This window comes from Rattus norvegicus, chromosome 3 (assembly GCF_036323735.1).
Source record: "Rattus norvegicus strain BN/NHsdMcwi chromosome 3, GRCr8, whole genome shotgun sequence".
In the NCBI taxonomy this organism is placed as follows: domain Eukaryota; kingdom Metazoa; phylum Chordata; class Mammalia; order Rodentia; family Muridae; genus Rattus; species Rattus norvegicus.
Genome location: NC_086021.1, coordinates 74,024,849 through 74,043,987, shown reverse-complemented (window position 1 = coordinate 74,043,987; position 19,139 = coordinate 74,024,849). Strand labels below are relative to the sequence as shown.

General features: G+C 43.5%; 1 protein-coding gene across 3 annotated transcripts in view; it reads right to left on the bottom strand.

The window, feature by feature from the left end:
• Cers6 (ceramide synthase 6) overlaps positions 1–5,468 on the bottom strand; it is a 249,025-nt gene extending 243,557 nt beyond the window's left edge. For 2 of the 3 annotated variants that reach the window (NM_001399362.1, NM_001399363.1), the window contains exon 1: positions 4,791–5,127. In NM_001399362.1, coding sequence (NP_001386291.1) covers positions 4,791–4,960 — 170 coding nt within the window. In that variant the 5' untranslated portion in view covers positions 4,961–5,127. Of the gene's footprint in view, positions 1–4,790 lie in introns of all 3 variants that reach the window. The other variant, XM_039106361.2, reaches the window with a different exon arrangement.
• Between the last annotated feature and the right edge of the window lie 13,671 nt (positions 5,469–19,139).

Genomic DNA, 19,139 nt, shown 5'->3' with positions numbered 1-19,139 from the left:
CCACTCACTCCATTATTTCCTCTTCCCTAGCCCTTGCGCTCGGGTGCCCTTATTTGATTCACCTAGACCGCTCCTTCCACAAAACTAAGACACCTGTGCCCTAATGGTTTGGGAAGACACTCCCCTTTTGGATCTGACCACTGCTCTGTGGGCTAGGGTCAACTCCTGAAGAATAATGACGTTCCTCAGGAGGTGTGGCACTGAGAGCCACCCTGTCAGGAGTGAGCTACTGCTCTCAGTCAGATGTCAGCTCAACTCTGGATCCCAACAAAAAGAGTTCTGAAAGAGATCAAACAATTGTTTCCTCTGTAGAAGTTTCCTTTTGGTAACTCAGGAATATTGTAACGTTTTGGAGCCTAAGTGGTAACACCCCAAATGAGTCTTCTGTTCTAAACACAATAGAAAACTACCTTAAAAATGGTTGACTAGAATAGTCCCACACAAATAAATAAAAGTCCTCTTTATTCTGAGAAGGCTTATTTCTGATCCCCAAAACATAATGGTAAACCTCTCTCAGAGTCCCAGGAGATAATAATTAGCAATCTTCAAATACAAGAGATCCACAAGAGGCAGAGATTTGGAAGGAAAGGGAAAGTACAGGCCCTACCCCACAGCTACCTCCCACCCCCATCTTTTCATATCCAGAAGACTTGAAAGCAGTGAAAAGAGGGTTGTATCACTACAGCATCATGGTTGGCAACAGCCAAATTCATTCAGCTAAGCATCCTCCAACACATGGCTGGAGAAATAAGTTATAGACACAAAATGGAGCACTCACTGACCTTAAGAATGTCTTTCATTTGCAATATATATGAGGTAAAAATAAGCCAGATCTTTAGAGAACAAATACCGTATGTTCATGTAAAGACATTTATACATATATATGTGTGTATATATGCATATATTCATATATGTGTGTGTATATGCATATATACATATGTATACACACATATGTACACAAACATATATACATATACACAGATATGCACATATACAAAGTATATATAAATCTTCACACACATGTATGAATACATACACACAGCAGAGAGTAAAAAGGAAGTTACTAGAGTCTCCAGAGTACAAGAGAATAGAGACAGAGGTCAAGGTGGGCCAAGTTTTAGTTAGAAGGAATATCTTTTTAAGATCTATTACTTAGGAAGGCAACTGTGTCAAATAATATTATGCACACTGCTTAAGAACTCCCAAGAGAAAAGTACTCACATGAGAATAAATTTCTCAGGTGACAGGTATGTTTGTTCATGTGAGAGAATTGTCATCGCATAGTGCAGTGCACTTTACCCCACAAACATACCTTTCATCAGTTCATGTGGAGAGAATGAAAATAAGAAATTTTCTAGGCTGTAAGTAACGACTACAAAGGATATCTTTGTATGGCCATTGGTTTTGAAGAATAAACAGATCTGGGCCAAGCTTGAAATGCATGCTCACTAGAACTTGGCTGTTCTGCTTGTGGTCAGAACTATCTGCATCTCTCTTAAATCCACCAAGAAGAAAATACAGTCAAGTTGCCTTTCATAATAATAATTCCAAGAAGTTCTATTTCCAATCAGGGATTCAACCAAACTTTAATATCTTAAGTATGACACTTTTTTTTTTTTTAAAGTGAAGTTGGAAGAAACCTTTGTTACGATTCCCAGGGACAGTCTGGAGATTAGGAACAAGTGTTAAATTAAGACACAGAAGAGATGACAATTCTATATCATCAAGTATTTTTTTCTGTCATCAAGTCACCAACATAATATAATGGGAGGCACTACAATTTTCATTCTTTTGATTTGTTTTGTTCTGAGATAGGGTTTCTCTGTGTAGCTCTGGCTACCCTGGAACTTGCTCTGGAGACCAGGTTGGCCTGAAACCTAAGAGACTCACCTGGCTCTGCTTCCCCAGTGCTGGGACTAAAGGCATGAAGAGATGCTATTTGTTTTTCAACAGTTTTTCTCTGCTAATCTGGTAGCGTGTACACTGGCTCCCTCCATTTCTCTCCAGAGCTAAGAGTAGTTAGTACAAGGTTGCTACTAACAGCCGGGGAGGTCTGGGTGTTTCACAGACTCAAGTCAGTGACCTTAGACTGCTCTATTTTTAATCAGCCATGCTGGGATACCATATTGTTCTCCATATGCTGTTGTAAAATGACATGTCCTGGCCATTACTGCCTCTCACGCCCCAACAGTGACAGAAAAAAATTAAAAAAAAAAAAAAAACAAAAAAAACAAGCTAGTCAGTTGATAAGACCCAACTCAGTCAATTCTTCCTGTGTGGAGAGAAAGACACATTCAAGTGTGTAATTCTGCAAAAACATTACTGACTTTTCTTAATGGGAGATAAAGATCTTGGATGATCAAGGATCTCCTAGCATGTTCTCAAGTTTGAAGTAAATGACAATCAAAGAACAGACCTTTAGAGGAAGTGTCTCTATTAAAAAAGCATTCATTTTATGATGGGATTCTTTCATATAATAACAGGCAACACTATAAAGAAAGAAAACTCCATGTGCATCCTGTCAAAAGGGTACCTGGCATGAGCTGTATTTTTGACAACAATACAGTCTGGCTCAACAACACGGACATTGGCAATATTCACACCACAGGTTGAATAGCGGAGTGTGTACTTTGGGTTTGATAAAAACCCAAAAATCTAGAACCTCTAGCTCGAGATGTAATTACTCTCTGACTTTCAAAGACCTGGGTCTGAATGGTTAAAGTTACATCTGTCACAACCATAGAGGGAAAGAAACAAAGTAGTTACCCTCCACAAAGTCGGCAGCATCCCATCACACATGAGTGACAAAGAGTCATTATTCACTTCCTAGACAGTCCATTAAATGTCTTCTGCGCGCGCGCGCGCGCGCACACACACACACACACACACACACACACACACACACACGTCACTACTGGTAGTTGAAGGCTGCTGGCTGATCCTTTTGTATTAATTCTTAAGTCAAGTCATGAGATTATGCTAGGAAGAAAAATATTTCTGGAAAAAGAAAACTGAACCTTCAGTCTGATATTACATCAGTGGTGTGTGTGTGTGTGTGTGTGTGTGTGTGTGTGTGTGTAAGACAAAGAAAGCCAAACACAAACCAAGCTATCTTCATCTTTAATATTTTCTAACCCTACTTAAGAGTCCAGAATCAGAATAAGAGAGAATGTTGAGGAAATGTGGCTTTCACATATGGTTCATTAGCTGCCTTGGTTTTTTGTTCTCCAAGATCTACAACTAAAGATTTTCTTTGAAGTAAGTATCCAAAAGTGAATCCAGACAGATTTCATCTGGCGTCATCCCTCTCCCATACTGTCCCTGCACAGGCAACAGCCTATTATTCCTGAAAGTCAGCTTGTCTTTGCAGAAATAGCAAGGTTGGACCTGAGTTCCCATTTTCTGTAGGTAAAGACTTGCAGCCTTCAAGCACACCAGTTTTGTCACAGTGAGACTCGGCGCTGGATCAATGACATATTTGCACTGGATTCCGATCCTTTTTAAAAAGAGGCTGTCCCTTTGTGCGAGTCGATTCCAGCATGGCAACAGCTGACTCAGCTCACAATCAACAACACTGCCCATTGAAAAATACACCTTCCTTAGAGCAAAACATACTTTCTCTGTTCCCAGGAAGCTTTGTTGCTATTTCAGGCAACAAAAGACACAGAAGATACCCTCTGACATCCTCAACAGTGGTTTTAGCCAAACCAAGAGTAAACAAGATAACAGTAGCAACCTGAGAAACAGCCAAGGTGAGCTGGAGGCAGGGAAGGGAGGTTGGAGTAGAAATGGATATTTGTGATATAAGAAATCAGCTTTCTCTGATGAATGGGGGTGGGAGGGAGGGAAGAGGAAGACGATTTTTTTTTTCAGTTTAAAGAAAGAAGTGTATTGCGCCGATTTTGTTTCATGAGTGAGTGTTGAATGCACAGCAGGCAAAATCTAGTTCCATGACTTAAGGCTGACTCAATGAGAGTAACACAAGTTTGTGTGCGGATTCAATGGCGAGATCTAACCAAATCGAGGACTCATACCAAGAATTATGTGACAATTCTTTTAACGTTTCAAGTGTCTTCCGGTACTAGCAAGAAGCTTATGATTAGTCACGGGGTTCTACTATCGATTCAAATGACTATTTTGATGGGCACCGGTCCTGTTTTGCCCTCTTTTAAAGAAACCAGTAATGATCCGGAGTGCTGTCGTCACCCATTTCACAGGACCGAGGGCCTAAAACTCGGTGTCACGGATGGAAGCCAGGGAGCTAGCTGAAGCCAAAGGTCCGGGCAAATTCTTCTGCAGCGCAGCCCGCGTGCGTGCGGGAGTGAAAGGGCTGGAAGTGTGTGCGCTCCTCCTCCCTCCGGGCCGCGCGTCCCCATCGTTCCAGGCTGTCAGGTGGGTGGCGGCGAGCCTCGGAGGAGAAGCCCAGCCTGGAAGCGCCTAGTGCGGGTCTGAGGGAGACCGCCGAGCCCCCGGCGCAGCGGTTCCCCGTGGCCAGCCTCCGCTCACCTTTGTTCGCCGGCCCTCTCTGGGACGAGGAAGCCAGGAAAGGAGGAGCGCAGGCGGCGACCAAGCGCTCCGCCGCCCCTTCGTGGCGCCCCGGAGGAAATCCGCGGTCGAGTTGGACCCTCTCGAGCTCCCCAGAAGCCAGCCCGGCCGAGGAATCCGGGACCCCACAGTGAACACAAAGGTTGGGAGGTGTGAGCCCTAGCGCGGGGGCGTGCGCCACGGAGCAAGCGAGTGTGCACGCGTGTGCGTGTGTGCAGGAGAGCAGGCACTCCGGCCCTTCTTACCTCTCGAAGATGAGCCGCACCATGAAGATGCAGAAGGCCAAGGGGAAGGCGAGGTAGAGGTCCTCCGCCTGCGGGAAGGTGGCTTCCTCCGTGTTCTTCAGGTCTGCCCAGGTGACATTGTGCGGAAGCCAAAACCGCTCATTCCAGAACCAGGCTAAGATCCCTGCCATCTTGCTTTGTCCACTCCTGTGTCGCTGCTCCCGCGTTCCTCCGAGCTCTCTGCAGCGCAGGGCACTGGGGATGCGCGCTGGGTTGGCCGGGAGCCTGTGCCGCTGCCGCTCCGCCTGCCGCCGCCTCCTCCGCGGCCGCTGCACTCTCAGGCTCGCCGATCCGCTCCACTCCTCCCTCTGGCCGCGCTGGGAAAAGGGCCGCCTCGCCTGTCACGTGGCAGCCTGGCCGCACGTCCTGATTGGCTAGTGTTCCTGTCAAGCACCGAGGCACACGCGGCCGGCTCGCCTACGCCCTGGGAGCTGCGGGCCGCGCTCAGGCGCTGGACCCGCACCTGGAGCGCGTCTTGCACCTCTGTCCCAGCCCCAAGTTGGGTCGCACCTAGTCAGGACGCCAGTTCCTGCCTCTTTGGAGTTTCTGCTCTCTTGTCCTCTTCCGGAGCGCAGGGAGGCGAAAAGGAGCCTGGCAGGGGCCGAGCTTCCAGAGAGAGCCCTGCTCTGAAAAAGAACCTCAGAAGAAGAAGTAGGGGGCGCAAAGGCAAAGGAGGAAGGAGTGGGAGGGGAAGGATCATCCTCTCTGGTGCTAAAAGAAAATCAGGAACTGGGGCTGGATGATTTGGCAAGAGACTTCTGCCTCCGACCCGAGCCTCACCCCCTCCTTTACCTTCCTGCCACGTTTCACACTACTGCTTCTCTTTGAGCTGGCTCCCCAAGGAACAAGGCCCCTAATTTTGATTTATGAAGTAGCACAAGAAAATAGGCATTTGTGATTGATTAATGAATTGCTTGGTGATCGTGTGTGGTGGTTTCAGTAGCTAGTAACAGCAGCATTATGGGAAACTGCTCCAGTAACCTCTGAAAATACTGTGGGAACCAAAATTTGACTTTGTTTAGATAATGGGGTGGGGCTGGTATTTATTCCTTCTCTCCCTCCCTTTAAACCAAGCTCTCAAGGCCTCCAGATTCTTGCCTCCTAATCTTTATTGAGCTTCCATTCATGCCTTCCCCACCCATCACTCAAGGTCAGCTGTGACTGCAAAGGTCAGCAGTCCCTGCCTTAATTCAGACTGCTTGACATATGGCTCAATCAGTGACAATGTATTTCTCATACTTCCAGAGGCAAACTCCAAAGTCAAGGTTCTAGGGAACCTAGTGGGTGGCAGACACCCTTCCTGGACTACTCCTGACAGGTGATTGTCGTCTCAGAGAAATTTCTTGTTGCAGGGACAGAGAATTCATCCTTGTATCCTCTTACTAGGGCACTAAGCTAGCCTTCACCCTCATAAGCTAATTACAGCCCAAGGTTTCATCCTCAGAAGCTAATTACATCCCAAGGGTTTAGCCTCCAAACGCCAGTGCATTAAATTTTGGGAGAACACATTCAGTCCCTACCAGTTTTCTTTGGATGGTCAAATGACTAATCTCTCCTCCAAACCTTTTCTTCCTGTGGTCATGGCTCAGGCCAAAAGGAAACAGTTGCTTGCCCCCTTCCTCTTGCTTGCATACCTCCTTTCTCACACCACAAATTCTTCCAAATCATTTTAAAACCATAACCTTACACTTCCACCACCTGCTTGGCTACCAGCTGATCTGAACAGTCATAACATTTCACATCTGAGTAGCCCTGTAACCACTCAACCCCCAGTTCTGTCTGTGTTCTGTGTCTCTTGGCCACAGTGATCAAGTTGAAATTTTGGTCAAATAATTCCAGTACTTAAACCCACTTCATCACTGTTCTCCCCCAAGCAGAAGTCAAAGCCATTTTAATGTCTTAAGACATTTGGCTTCTTATTCTCTGATCTCCTGTGTTCTCCTCCCTCTGTGTGACTCTCATGGCTCCCGGCTTTTTAACCATACCCACCCAGTCTTTGTGTGTGTGCTGTCCTCTGTCCATGGAACGTCTTTCCTAAAATATCTTTCTTCTCTGTCCTTCATTTTACTCTGGATAAAGCCTTCCCTTTGCCATCCAAGTTAATGTACAGCCATTACTCCCCAAAGCCATCGCCACCATCGACACAGCATATAGCATTATTGGTACTTTGCCTCTAAAATGTAAGCATATATATATATATATATATATATATATATATATATATATATATATAATCACCTAGGTGAAGCCTTGAATCCCAGCACCTGGGAGGCAGGCAGATCTCTGAGTTTGAAGCCAGCCTGGTCTATAGATCAATGAGTTCCAGGTCAGCCAGGTCTACACAGAGAAACCCTATCCTAAAAACAGAAACATAAAATTAAACTAAACAATAGAACAAACAAAAAAAAGTGTGTGTGTGTGTGTGTGTGTGTGTGTGTGTGTGTGTGTATGATCATAGGTGCAGGAGATTGTAATATATATATATATATATATATATATTATAGTTTTAAGTTTTAAAGTTTTTAACTAGTACATAGTTAAAAAGTTGAATTTTTGTCACACAATTCCAGTACTTAAACCCACTTCATCCCTTTTCTTCTATACCTAGTACATAAATTGACTTAATGAGCTGACATTACACTAACAAACTTCCTCCCCAAAGGAAAACATCCTAGGTGGAAATACCATTTGAATAGTTAAGTCCGGTGTTCCATGTTTAGCTTCAGGCCCCACGTGGTACATGGGTGCTGTCTGCCTTCTCATCTTCAAATTCCAAGAAGTAGTTTAACTTTGTGGAATTTTCCCTGTCTGGCTATACTACTGTTACTTTGATCCAGGAGTCCTACTATCCAAGACATTGCTCTGATAGTCAATGTCAAGCTCTTTTAGACTCAAAGGACGGCTTGTCACAGGAGACACGGCAAGTTGCAAGGATGGCAGTTTACACCTGTACAATAAGGATTTCCACTTGTTGCAGGGAAGCAAACACATATGTGGCTCCATGAGAAAAATGAATGGTTGGTAAGCAGGAACAACAAGAAAAAAGAAAAGGTAGAAAAGTAACTTCTGGGGTTGGGGACTTAGCTCAGTGGTAGAGGGCTTGCCTAGGAAGTGCAAGGCCCTGGGTTCGGCCCCCAGCTGGGGGGGGGGGGGGGAGTAACTTCTGTTGAGGGATGGGAGTATACATTGCCCGCACTACAGCTGGGAACCAGCTGTGCAATCTGAATCTGAAGCAGAATATGAGGACACACCTGGTTCTCCAGGCAACCAGGAATTATCAACAAAGCTAAGTCAGTTTTATTTTTTTTCATCTTTGGGTGCATCTGCACAACTTAGTTCTTCCACATACATTGGAGTTCACATGTAAGGAATCTCTATGTCTTGGGAGCAGGAGAACAGCCAGAGTTTCCATGAGCTTCTGCTATGAGTTTGCATGACAGGAGACTGTAGTGCTTATTCTACAGAAAGAACACACAGATCTATCTGGGTAGCAGGGTGTGCACACATGGATCTGGGTAGCAGGGTGTGCACACAAGGAAAGCTAAGTAGCAGCTCACGCCACCGCCACTCAGGATGCACTAGACCTCAGAGGACGATGCCCAAGTGTTGCAGATAACAAGGGCTCAGAAGAAGAGACAGTCTGTTTTGAAGAAGGGATAGGAACGCCAACCAAGGGGGTAGAAATGGAGTTACGTCATGAAGAGTGAGCAGGATTTTTCAAAAGCATGAGCAGTGGGGGAAAGGTGAGATAAATCTGATAAAAGCAATAAATAAAACACAGCTGATACACCAGATTACAGATAGCCTTTAGTATGGAGCAAAGGGTTGTACCTGTGAATCTTAATGAGCCTGTGTTTTATCTAGGACTAGAGCATAGGAGCTATTTTATTTTTTTTTGTTTTTGTTTTTGTTTTTCCGGAGCTGGGGACCGAACCCGGGGCCCTGCGCTTGCTAGGCAAGCACTCTACCACTGAGCTAAATCCCCAACCCCATGGAGCTATTTTATAGTGGCATATAGAAACACACGTAGATCAAACACATCCCACACACATGCATAGATATAGATATAGATGTGTGTATGCATATATGTATGTATATACATATACATATATAGTACTAAAAGTACGCTTTTATTTTTAACTTTGTTAATTGTCAATATTATTTTTAATTTTGTGTATGTGGGTGTGTGTACAAGTGAGCTATAGGGCTGGGGATTTAGCTCAGTGGTAGAGCCCTTACCTAGGAAGCGCAAGGCCCTGGGTTCGGTCCCCAGCTCCAAAAAAAAAAAAAAAAAAAGAACCACAAGTGAGCTATAGTTACAAGTGTTTTATGCTCCCTGGCTTAGGAGCGGGGAACTGAGCTCCAGTCTTCTGCAAGAGTGATAAGCACTCTTAACTACTGAGCCAACAAAGAAACTGTGAATACTAGGAAATATTACAAAATTTTGTCTCTGTAGTTTTCTTGCAAAGACAAAACTTTCTTGCTGTAGTTGGCAAAGCACCATATTTATGCAGTATTGCGGTTGGTGTTGGTTTGTTTGCTTTTTAACAAGTTGCCCACCTATGGGGTTTCCCCTCAGACTGTATGTGGCACGTGCCCTCGTGATTTCAGCAACAGATAGACAGGATTCACCTCTACAGTATGCAGACCGACAATAACAATTCAAGAAACTCTGCTTCTCCCAACAACTTGAAAAGAAGAAGTGAGTATTGTTTATCTAACAGCACTGGACCAATGCTAAGCTAAGGTGCCAAACCTGAGGAGGAATGTGTAGAACACAGAACACTTTCCACCGCATATGTCCCTGCCCATGTTTCGTGTGGTGTGCTTCGTTTTGTTTCTTTTTCAATCGTTTTTATTTATTGTTTGAGAGATTTTATTCTCCTCTTCTAACTCCTTCTGTGATTCTGTTTGCCACTTCTTCCCTCCAGATGCTCCCCCCCACCCCCACCACACACCAGGTGGAGAGGATGAAGTGAAGTCTCAAATGGGTAGGTCACCAGGGACCTGTAATTTCACAAGGATTGTGTGACATTCCTCACTATGACCTTTTTAAAATAAACTTATGGGGTTGGGGATTTAGTGGTAGAGGGCTTGCCTAGGAAGCGCAAGGCCCTGGGTTCAGTCCCCAGCTCCGGAAAAAAAGAACCAAAAAAAAAAAAAAAAACCTTATTCACTTTACATCCTACTCACTGTCCCCTTCCCAGCCATCCCCTCCCACAATCTTTCCCCCATCCTTTCTCCCCTTCTCCTCATAAAGACCAAGCTGCACATCTGTGAGATGGAAAGATCTCCCATGCTTGTGGATAGGTAGTATTAATATAGTGAAAGTGGCCATCTTATCAAAAGCAAGCTACAGATTCAATGCAGTCCCCATCAAAATTCCAACACATTTTTTATAGACTTTGGAAGAGCAATTTCATACGGAAAAACAGAAAGCACAGGGTAGCCAAAACAATCCTGAACAATAAAAGAACTTCTGGAGGGATCACCATCTCTGACCTCAAGTTGAGCCATAGTGATGAAAATGCATGGTATTGGTACAGAAACAGACACTTTGATCAATGGAGTCGAATTGATTCAAAGACCCAAAAATAAACCCACACACCTATGGACACTTGATTTTTTTGATAGAGAAGCCAAAACCATAAAATGGAAAAATGAAAGCATCTTTAACAAATGGTGCTGGACTAACAGGATGTCTATATATAGAAGAATGAAAATAGATCCATACGTATTGCCCTGTGTAAAACTTAAGTCCAAGTGCATCAAGAACTATGACCTTAAAATAGCAGGATCTTCCTGTTGCTTCCCCATCTTTCTACTTACCTAACACATACTTGAGTCCTTAGAAATAAAGTGTGGAACTGGAGAGGTAGCTCGGAAGTTAAGAGCACTGGCTGCTCTTGCAGAGAACTGTTCTATTTCCACCACTACATGCTGGTTTACAACTCTAACTCTAGTTACAGATTATCTGATCCCCTCTTCTGCCCTCTGTGGACGTAAACCAACACAGTGTGTACTACATGCATACACAAGCAAAACACATACAATAATAATGAATAAATATAATGGTATTTTAAGTAAAACACAAACCCCATAGAGTCCAGTGTGTGTTGGCCAACTACTCCTGGATGTAGGGCCCGCCCTAGAGTGCGACTAATATGCCAATGTCACTTCTCTGAAGACAACTAACTTTCCTTCCCAGCAGCAATCAAATGCTAAAATCTTCTTCAGTAGGGGTGGAACCTCGTGACTGTCCCCCTCATTCTGAGTGCTAGGATTTTGTCTAGCTTGAATTTTTAGTTTTTCTGCATTCCATCCCAATGTCTGTGAGTGTATACGTGCATCTGCCCTGTTGTGTCTGGAAAACAGTGTTTCCTTGAAGTCACCCAACAACTATGGCTTTTACAAGCTTTCTGTCCCCTTCTTTTACAGAGAGCCCTGAGCTTTGAGGGGAGGAAGTGTGATCTAGATGTCCTATTTAAGTCTGAGTTTTTTCCAAGGTCTTTTATCCTATGTATCTGGAATAGTTGTGAGTTTCTGTGTTAGTTGCCATCTGCAGCAAGAAGAAGCTTTTTTGGTAAAGGTTAAGTAACAAGTATAGCAATATGGCCTTCAGGGCCTTATTATTTTTTGTTAATTTACAAAAATAATAGTACAAAGTTTGACCTATTTAGCTCCAGATTGTTGGCCTCACTGATGTGTCAGACACGAGTCTCGTCTTATGGAGCTGGCCTTAAGTACATTTTTTTAAGAGGTAGTTGGTGATGAAACTCAAGACAGATGATCAAAATGTGAATGGTTCACTCCTTCTTTAAAAGGGGAACAAGAATACCCTTGGCAGGGAAGAGAGAGGCAAAGATTAAAACAGAGACTGAAGGAACACCCATTCAGAGCCTGCCCCACATGTGGCCCATGCATATACAGCCACCCAATTAGACAAGATGGATGAAGCAAAGAAGTGCAGACCGACAGGAGCCGGATGTAGATCGCTCCTGAGAGACACAGCCAGAATACAGCCAATACAGAGGCGAATGCCAGCAGCAAACCACTGAACTGAGAATAGGTCCCCTATTGAAGGAATCAGAGAAAGAACTGGAAGAGCTTGAAGGGGCTCGAGACCCCATATGTACAACAATGCCAAGCAACCAGAGCTTCCAGGGACTAAGCCACTACCTAAAGACTATACATGGACTGACCCTGGACTCTGACCCCATAGGTAGCAATGAATATTCTAGTAAGAGCACCAGTGGAAGGGGAAGCCCTGGGTCCTGCTAAGACTGAACCCCCAGTGAACTAGACTGTTGGGGGGAGGGTGGTAATGGGGGGAGGGTGGGGAGGGGAACACCCATAAGGAAGGGGAGGGGGGAGGGGGATGTTTGCCCGGAAACTGGGAAAGGGAATAACACTCGAAATGTATATAAGAAATACTCAAGTTAATAATAAAAAAATAAAAAAAAAGAGGTAGTTGGTGACTCACATAGTATCTATGCCAGTGTGTCTTAGAAAATGGAAGTAGTCTATATATCCATCAATGGATAAATGGATATGAGAACGTGGCACGTTGATACAGTAGGATTTCACCCAGCTGTTAAAAAATTGAAATTAAAAATTTACAAATAAATATACGATGCTAGAAACAATCATCCTGAATTAAGTAGCCCAGACTCCAGAAAACTGTTTTCTCTTACATGTAGATATTAGCTTCTTTTAACCTTTCAATGTGTGTGTTTCATTCAACATACCCACAGAGGTTAGGTGGGTAGCTAGAAGGAGAGCATGGAGGAAGAGGGAATCTCCCAAGAGAGGGTAAATAGAATACATCTCTATAAAGCATAGAGGAATGTGATGGTTTGTATATGCTTGGCCCAGGGACTGACACGATTTGGAGGTGTGGCCTTTTTGGAGTAGGTATGTCCCTGTAAGTGTGGGCTTTTACACCCTAGTCCTAGTCAGTGTTCTGCTAGCAGCCTTCAGATGAAGATGTGAAACTCTCAACAATGCCTGCACGATGCCTGCCTGGACACTGCCATGCTCCTGCCTTGATGATAATGGACTGAGCCTCTGAATCTGTAAGCCAGGCTCAACTAAATATTATCCTTATAGGAGTTGCTTTGGTCATGGTGTCTGTTCACAATAGTAAAACCCTAACTAAGGGGGAAGTTGTTACCAGGGTATTGCTCCGATAGGCCTGACCATGTTATTCTTTGGAAGAATGTGGGTTTTGGGACTTTGAATTTTGAAAACAGTGGAATGCTTTAAATGGGGCTTAATGGGCCATCCTAGTAAGAATATTGGAAGACTTTGTTACTGAGAGTGGTTTGAATTATACAGACCTGGCCCAAGAGGTTTGAGTGGAGAATTTCAGTATGTGGCCTATAGACTGGTTTTGTAGTATTTTGGTGAAGAATATGGCTACTTTTTGCCCTTGTCTGAAGAATCTGCCTGAGGCTAAGGTGAAGAGAGTCAGATTAGTTGCACTGACAAAGGAAGTCTCAGAGATGCCCACATAGACTTTGTTCTCTGGTTAAGTCTCATGAAGAGCATTTTAAACAAGCATAGCAAACTGAGAAAGAAAATAAACTATATCTGACCCAGCTAAGTTTAGATCTAGCCATGGTAGTGCATACCTTTAGTCCCAGAAGACAAAGCCAAACAGATCTCTGAGTTCAAGGCCATCCTGGGACAAAGCAGGTTCTAGGTGAAGAAAAGTTTAAATCCAGGCGTGGTGGTACATGTCTTTAATCCCTGAATTACAGGAGACAGAGCCATGTAGATCTCTCCATTCAACGTCAATCTAGAGAACAAGTTCCAGAGCCAAGCTTTGGCAGAGAAGGAGTTGGAAAACAGAAAGCTGGTAATAGAATAAGGGAGGGCCATGTTCCAGCCCCATCAAGCAGGAAAACTCTGCAGCTTTGGCCATGTGTCTCTGGCTTTATATTGAAGAGGAGAAGGAGACTACTAGGACAACTGGTGTTGGTCAGCTGGAGCTAAGAAATTAGTGGTGATTAAGAAGAGATCAGCTTTACTGAGGTGAAATCTCTGGGAAGTGTTTTCTGAGAACACAAAGAAGCTGTGTTCCAGAGACAACCTCGTGCTGTGGGTGGACTTGGTAATGTGTAAGAGTCACCCAGGTGGTACTGGTTTTGATGGCATGAAGGGTTCATAAAGAGCAGCTGAGGCTTGGCACTGTGAGAGGCCAAGGAAGGCCATTGGTAAAGGTGCAGCCTCAGTTGCAGTTGATGGCCCAGAATTGCAAAGGTCATGCAAAGGAGTTGAAGCTTGACACCATGAAGAAAGACAATGAGAGGCTATTGATGAAGCCTAGTTGCAGCAGAAGACCCCAGCATATTGGAGATGCCAGTACCATGGGAGGATCACCAAGAACAGCAGTGGCAGTGGAGGGGATCAACCTGAGCTTAGAGTGACACAAAGGGCAGAGCTGGAGAAGTGATGCCAGCCCTTTGAAGGATCATGTGTGGATCCCAGACATTAAAACATGAAGCTGTAACATTGAAGCTGCCTTGGAGACCCCAAGATTTTTGAGATGCTAGAGTCATAGGATATCTCCTGAGGAGTGGTGCTAACAAGGAGTGGAACCAGCCCAGGATAAGAAGTTTGTTGTAGATGAAAAAGGACCTGGAGATCTGAAAACTGTTTTGACACTAGACTTAGAGATGCAGAGTTTAGAGTCTTGATTGGAGGATTACAGTTAAATGATTGGATGGATCTCAGAAGAGACTTTGAACTTTGGACTTTTAACATTGTTGAGACTGCGATAGGCTATGGGAACTTTGGAAGTTGGACTAAATGTAGTTTTTAAATTATTATTATCTTATGGCTATATATGACCCCCATAGCCTCATATGTTTTTAACAAGTCTATAGGGGCCAGGGAGTGGAATGTCATGCTTTGAATGTGCTTGGCCTAGGGAGTGGCACTATTTGGAGGTGTGGCCTTGGAGTAGGTGTGTCACTGTGGGTGTGGGCTTTTATACCTTAATCCTAGTTTGCCTGGAAGCCAGTATTCTGCTAGCAGCCTTCAGATGAAGATGTAGAACTCTCCGCTCTGCCTGCACCATGCCTGCCTGGACGCTGCCATGTTCCTACCTTGATGATAATGGACTGAACCTCTGAACCTGTAAGCCAGTCCCAATTAAATATTGTCCTTGTAGGAGTTGTTTTGGTCATGGTGTCTGTTCACAATAGTAAAACCCTAACTAAGACACCCTGCAATGGTGACAGACTCCTACTAGATATAATCCAAGTAAAGCATCCTCTGTCCCAGTACCAGGCCAGGAATGGGTTACCTTTTCTTGAATTGTTGGTCAGTGAGGTACATAGATGTTGCAGACTTTTTTTTTTTTTTTTTTTTTTTTTGGTTCTTTTTTTTCGGAGCTGGGGACCGAACCCAGGGCCTTGCGCTTCCTAGGTAAGCGCTCTACCACTGAGCTAAATCCCCAGCCCCGATGTTGCAGACTTTTGCCAATGCTATTTATTGGTTATCCTCCTGAATTTTTCACAAAGACCCAATTGTTGAAGACTTATAGAACATGGAGAAGTCAACCCGGTACTCAGTTGGAGGCTTCATCCCTGCTGGCTAGCATTCCTAGTGCTGAAAGATGCTATGTGCCATACTAGAAGAGAAAACTAATTGTCAATCTCATCCAGCTGTGAACCCTGTGAGTTACAGTAAGAACCTGCTGCTAGCTCAGTCTTTCATAAAAACCATGTCAAATATTATTGAAGATGTTTTTTTTTTCCTTTCTCTTCCACAGTAGTTTCTGCTGAAAACCTCTCATGCCAGCTGTCCATGACACTGGTATCCCTAGACAAATCAAGCCAATGGGTGGATCCTTTTGTGTCTGTGTTTTAATATGTCTGCTTAAGTGTTCACTTTCCTCCTGAAATTTAAACCTACTACTGTGGCTTCAGAATCCAGGAGACCTTAAGTATGTCAGGATGTTGCAAAACAACTAAGGGAAAGCAAGATGTGGTCGGTGACTATGGGCTGTTGAGTTAGGGATTAAAATCACATAACTTATGTGCATAAAAACTCATACATGCATTTGATCCCAGCTAACAGACCATGATGTCGCTTTTTATACATACTTATATATGAAGAGCATTTAGAAATCAGGCCATCTGATTTATTTGCCTGGTTCTCCTTCTCACTATTCAAACCAAAGAGAAAAGAGGAAGCTCAACACTCCATGTGGATCATTGTAGGAGGAATAAATGGCCTAAAATAATGTTTTAAATTATTGGCTTTATATAGAAGCATATTTTTCCAGGACTGGAAGAGATCTAATTTGTTAAACAACTCTAACAATAAGAAACTCTTTGCCTACCAAGTGATCCTTCAATTTTGACATGTCTCATAATTCTGACTACTGGAAAATTGTTAATAAATACATTATGATGGGAAGCCCAGCAAATTCTTGTTAGTTTTCACATATGTAAAAGAGGATAGTGTGTTTATATTGCCTAAATAAACTTAGAGCTCAGAAAAGATTGAACTCTAGTCACAACTTATTCCATGATGTTTGCTTAATTTTTTTTTTTTACCAATTACTTCTATGTTAAGAAAATAAGAATAACTGAATGGTAAGCCCATGCTGCCAAGTGGTTACTTGCATCTATGATGTCTACAGCAGAAAAAGGAACTTGCCTGAAGAATGATGAATTATTTAACTAGTAATTATGGAGAATTCAGTACTCCTTTCAAATTAAGCATAGAAAGAGAGACTCAAAATTTTCTGAGAAAAATTAACAGCTGGGCACCATAAGAATCATCTGTCACCTGCATTGATCTGGTGTGTGTGTGTGTGTGTGTGTGTGTGTGTGTGTATGTATGTATGTATGTATGTATGTATGTATGTATGTAAAGATAAGAAAAGAACCAAGTGGCCACATTCAAGGTGAGAATTGAATTGTTTGGCTATCTGCTAATTGAGTTCACTAGCTGAATTACATCATGTCAAGTTTCAGAGACTTCCCACTCACTCCATAGCAAAGCTAGAAGCTACTGAGAGCCATGGACTTGAGGAGAATCACAGCTGCAACCACTAAATCCAGAGGTGCCAAGAAAGTGCCATGTTTGGAGAAGCAGCTGACACTGCCAACTCAAATGACTTTGGGGGCCAGGCAGGGAACAAAGTGAATGACACAGAGACCAGTGAACTAAGGGTCATGCAGGCTGTCTGCTCGTTTCCCTCTTTGTCTTTTATGTCTTCACTGACAATAGGATGACTCTAGGCAAGTCAATCATACTTGTTGGCTTGGGTTATCTCCTTGTCTTTACACTTGACAGACTATATTTATATAGAAGGTCATATTTTGAAAGAAATACTTTTATTTGTAAAGCAAGGAATCCATCTGGAAAATAAGTCAATATAGTGATGACTATGAAACTCTCAAGAAATCATTTAGCGTATGTTAAGATCACCAAATTGAGAGAGAGAGAGAGAGAGAGAGAGAGAGAGAGAGAGAGAGAGAGAGAATGACTTTATCACAGTGATCTATATTTCCTTGGAAATTTTTCTCCCTAAAAGCTCAACCTCTCGAAACTTCAGGATTTTATCTGTACAATGGGGATAGCATTGCCTGCCTACCACGTGGAATGAATGCAGTGTTTCAGAGAGATTGTATAGATTTTACTATAAACATGGAGGCATTTATTGTTGTTACTGTTACAGATTTTATAGCTTCCCAGAGATTTCCTTCCTCCCAGGGAAAGAAGACTCAGATTTTGTGGAGAGAGTTTGCCCTCCATCAGGAGGGGCCTTTACTTCTGAGATGCCTTTCACTAAGGATAAAATGAGAAGGGGCCCGAGGATGGAAAAGGAGGTTGACTCCAGGGCCTCTGCTTTTGTTTGCCCATGACATTTCCCCTCAGAGACGTCATCAAGCTTAAGCGCTACTGATGCTTGTCAGAAACATGTAAAAGGACTCAGTTTTAATTCGGGTAGCTTACACTATACAAATAACTCCGGAAGACATACGCAGGAGAAAAATGAAGAAGTTATGATTTCGAAATCCTGTATTTTAAACTCAGGAGCTCCAGGAACAGGTGCAGTCAACAAAAGCAGCTGTACCCCAAGTACTTCACAGGAAGCAGGCCAAGAATTGGAGGTGAAAACGTGACTGGGAGATGTGACACACGGGCTCCAATGTAGGACATTAAGGAGATACAACCTGTGTCCATCCAGAGACCTGAACCGAGGACAATTGACTAATATACTTGGAAGTCTAATTCTATTTTCCTAGAAGAGAAGTTTGAAGCTGGCCCTCAGATAAACTAGGAGCCCTCTCATTCAAACACCCTGACTCCTATCATGGGAAAGAGGAGGAGATTTTAATCTGCACAATAAATAATGAAGGTCTGAAGAGATGACTCAGCAGTTATGAGCTCTTGTTCTTGCAGAGGATCGGGGTTCTAGCACAGAACACTGTAAGGTAATAGTTGAACCTAGTCAAATTCCTACATTCAAAGTAAGGGCCAGTGTGTTAGTTACGTGACTGTTGTAAATAAGGACTCCGTGCCCCAAGTACAAGGAAAACACACACTTCAGAGGGTAGTTACAGCTTTCCAATAGCACCCTGGCTATAAAGCACACAGGATAGCTCACCTAGTGGTGAGCACAAAAGGTATAGTGTTTGAACGATGGGCTATCCATTAATTCTTTAGGAACTATATTACTCTAAATTTCTCCTTGCACAGAGGGCAGAGGGCAAGGGGATGGAGCCAAAAACTGGAGGCATGGTAGAGTAGGGGATGTCTACTATCAGAGAGAAGAACACTCAGGAAGTAAAATGAGCACATGGAATTCCAAAGGCCTAATCACTTTGGCCATTACCCATTACTGACACCTTCAGAGAGAATACCTTCTGGCTGCCTGCAAGGTTCAAAGGGGAAAAAAAACTTCAAACGGGTTTGGACTGCTTGGGTAGTAGATGCGTTCTCCTCACTTTCCTAGCATGCAGGCCATTACTCGGTGAGTTACCAGGTCCCTTCCCTAGAATTTTGAAAATAACTCTGCTACTTTGATTAGTGGGAGGTCACACATCAGGAAGCATTCTGTGCTGTCTGAGACATGACATTCAGCCAAAGGACCGTGTTATTATTTTCTCTCAACAGTTGCTTCGTTATCGGTTGTGGTGAGTTTGTGTTCATGTGTGACTCCCAGGAAGAAGACACTCTGGGGGAACTTCCCCTGCACTCAGAAATCATTGATTTTTGCCTCAGAAGTACACTTAAGTCGGATGCTCATGTCCGATTCTGAAATAGTTATTATCTGACAACTAT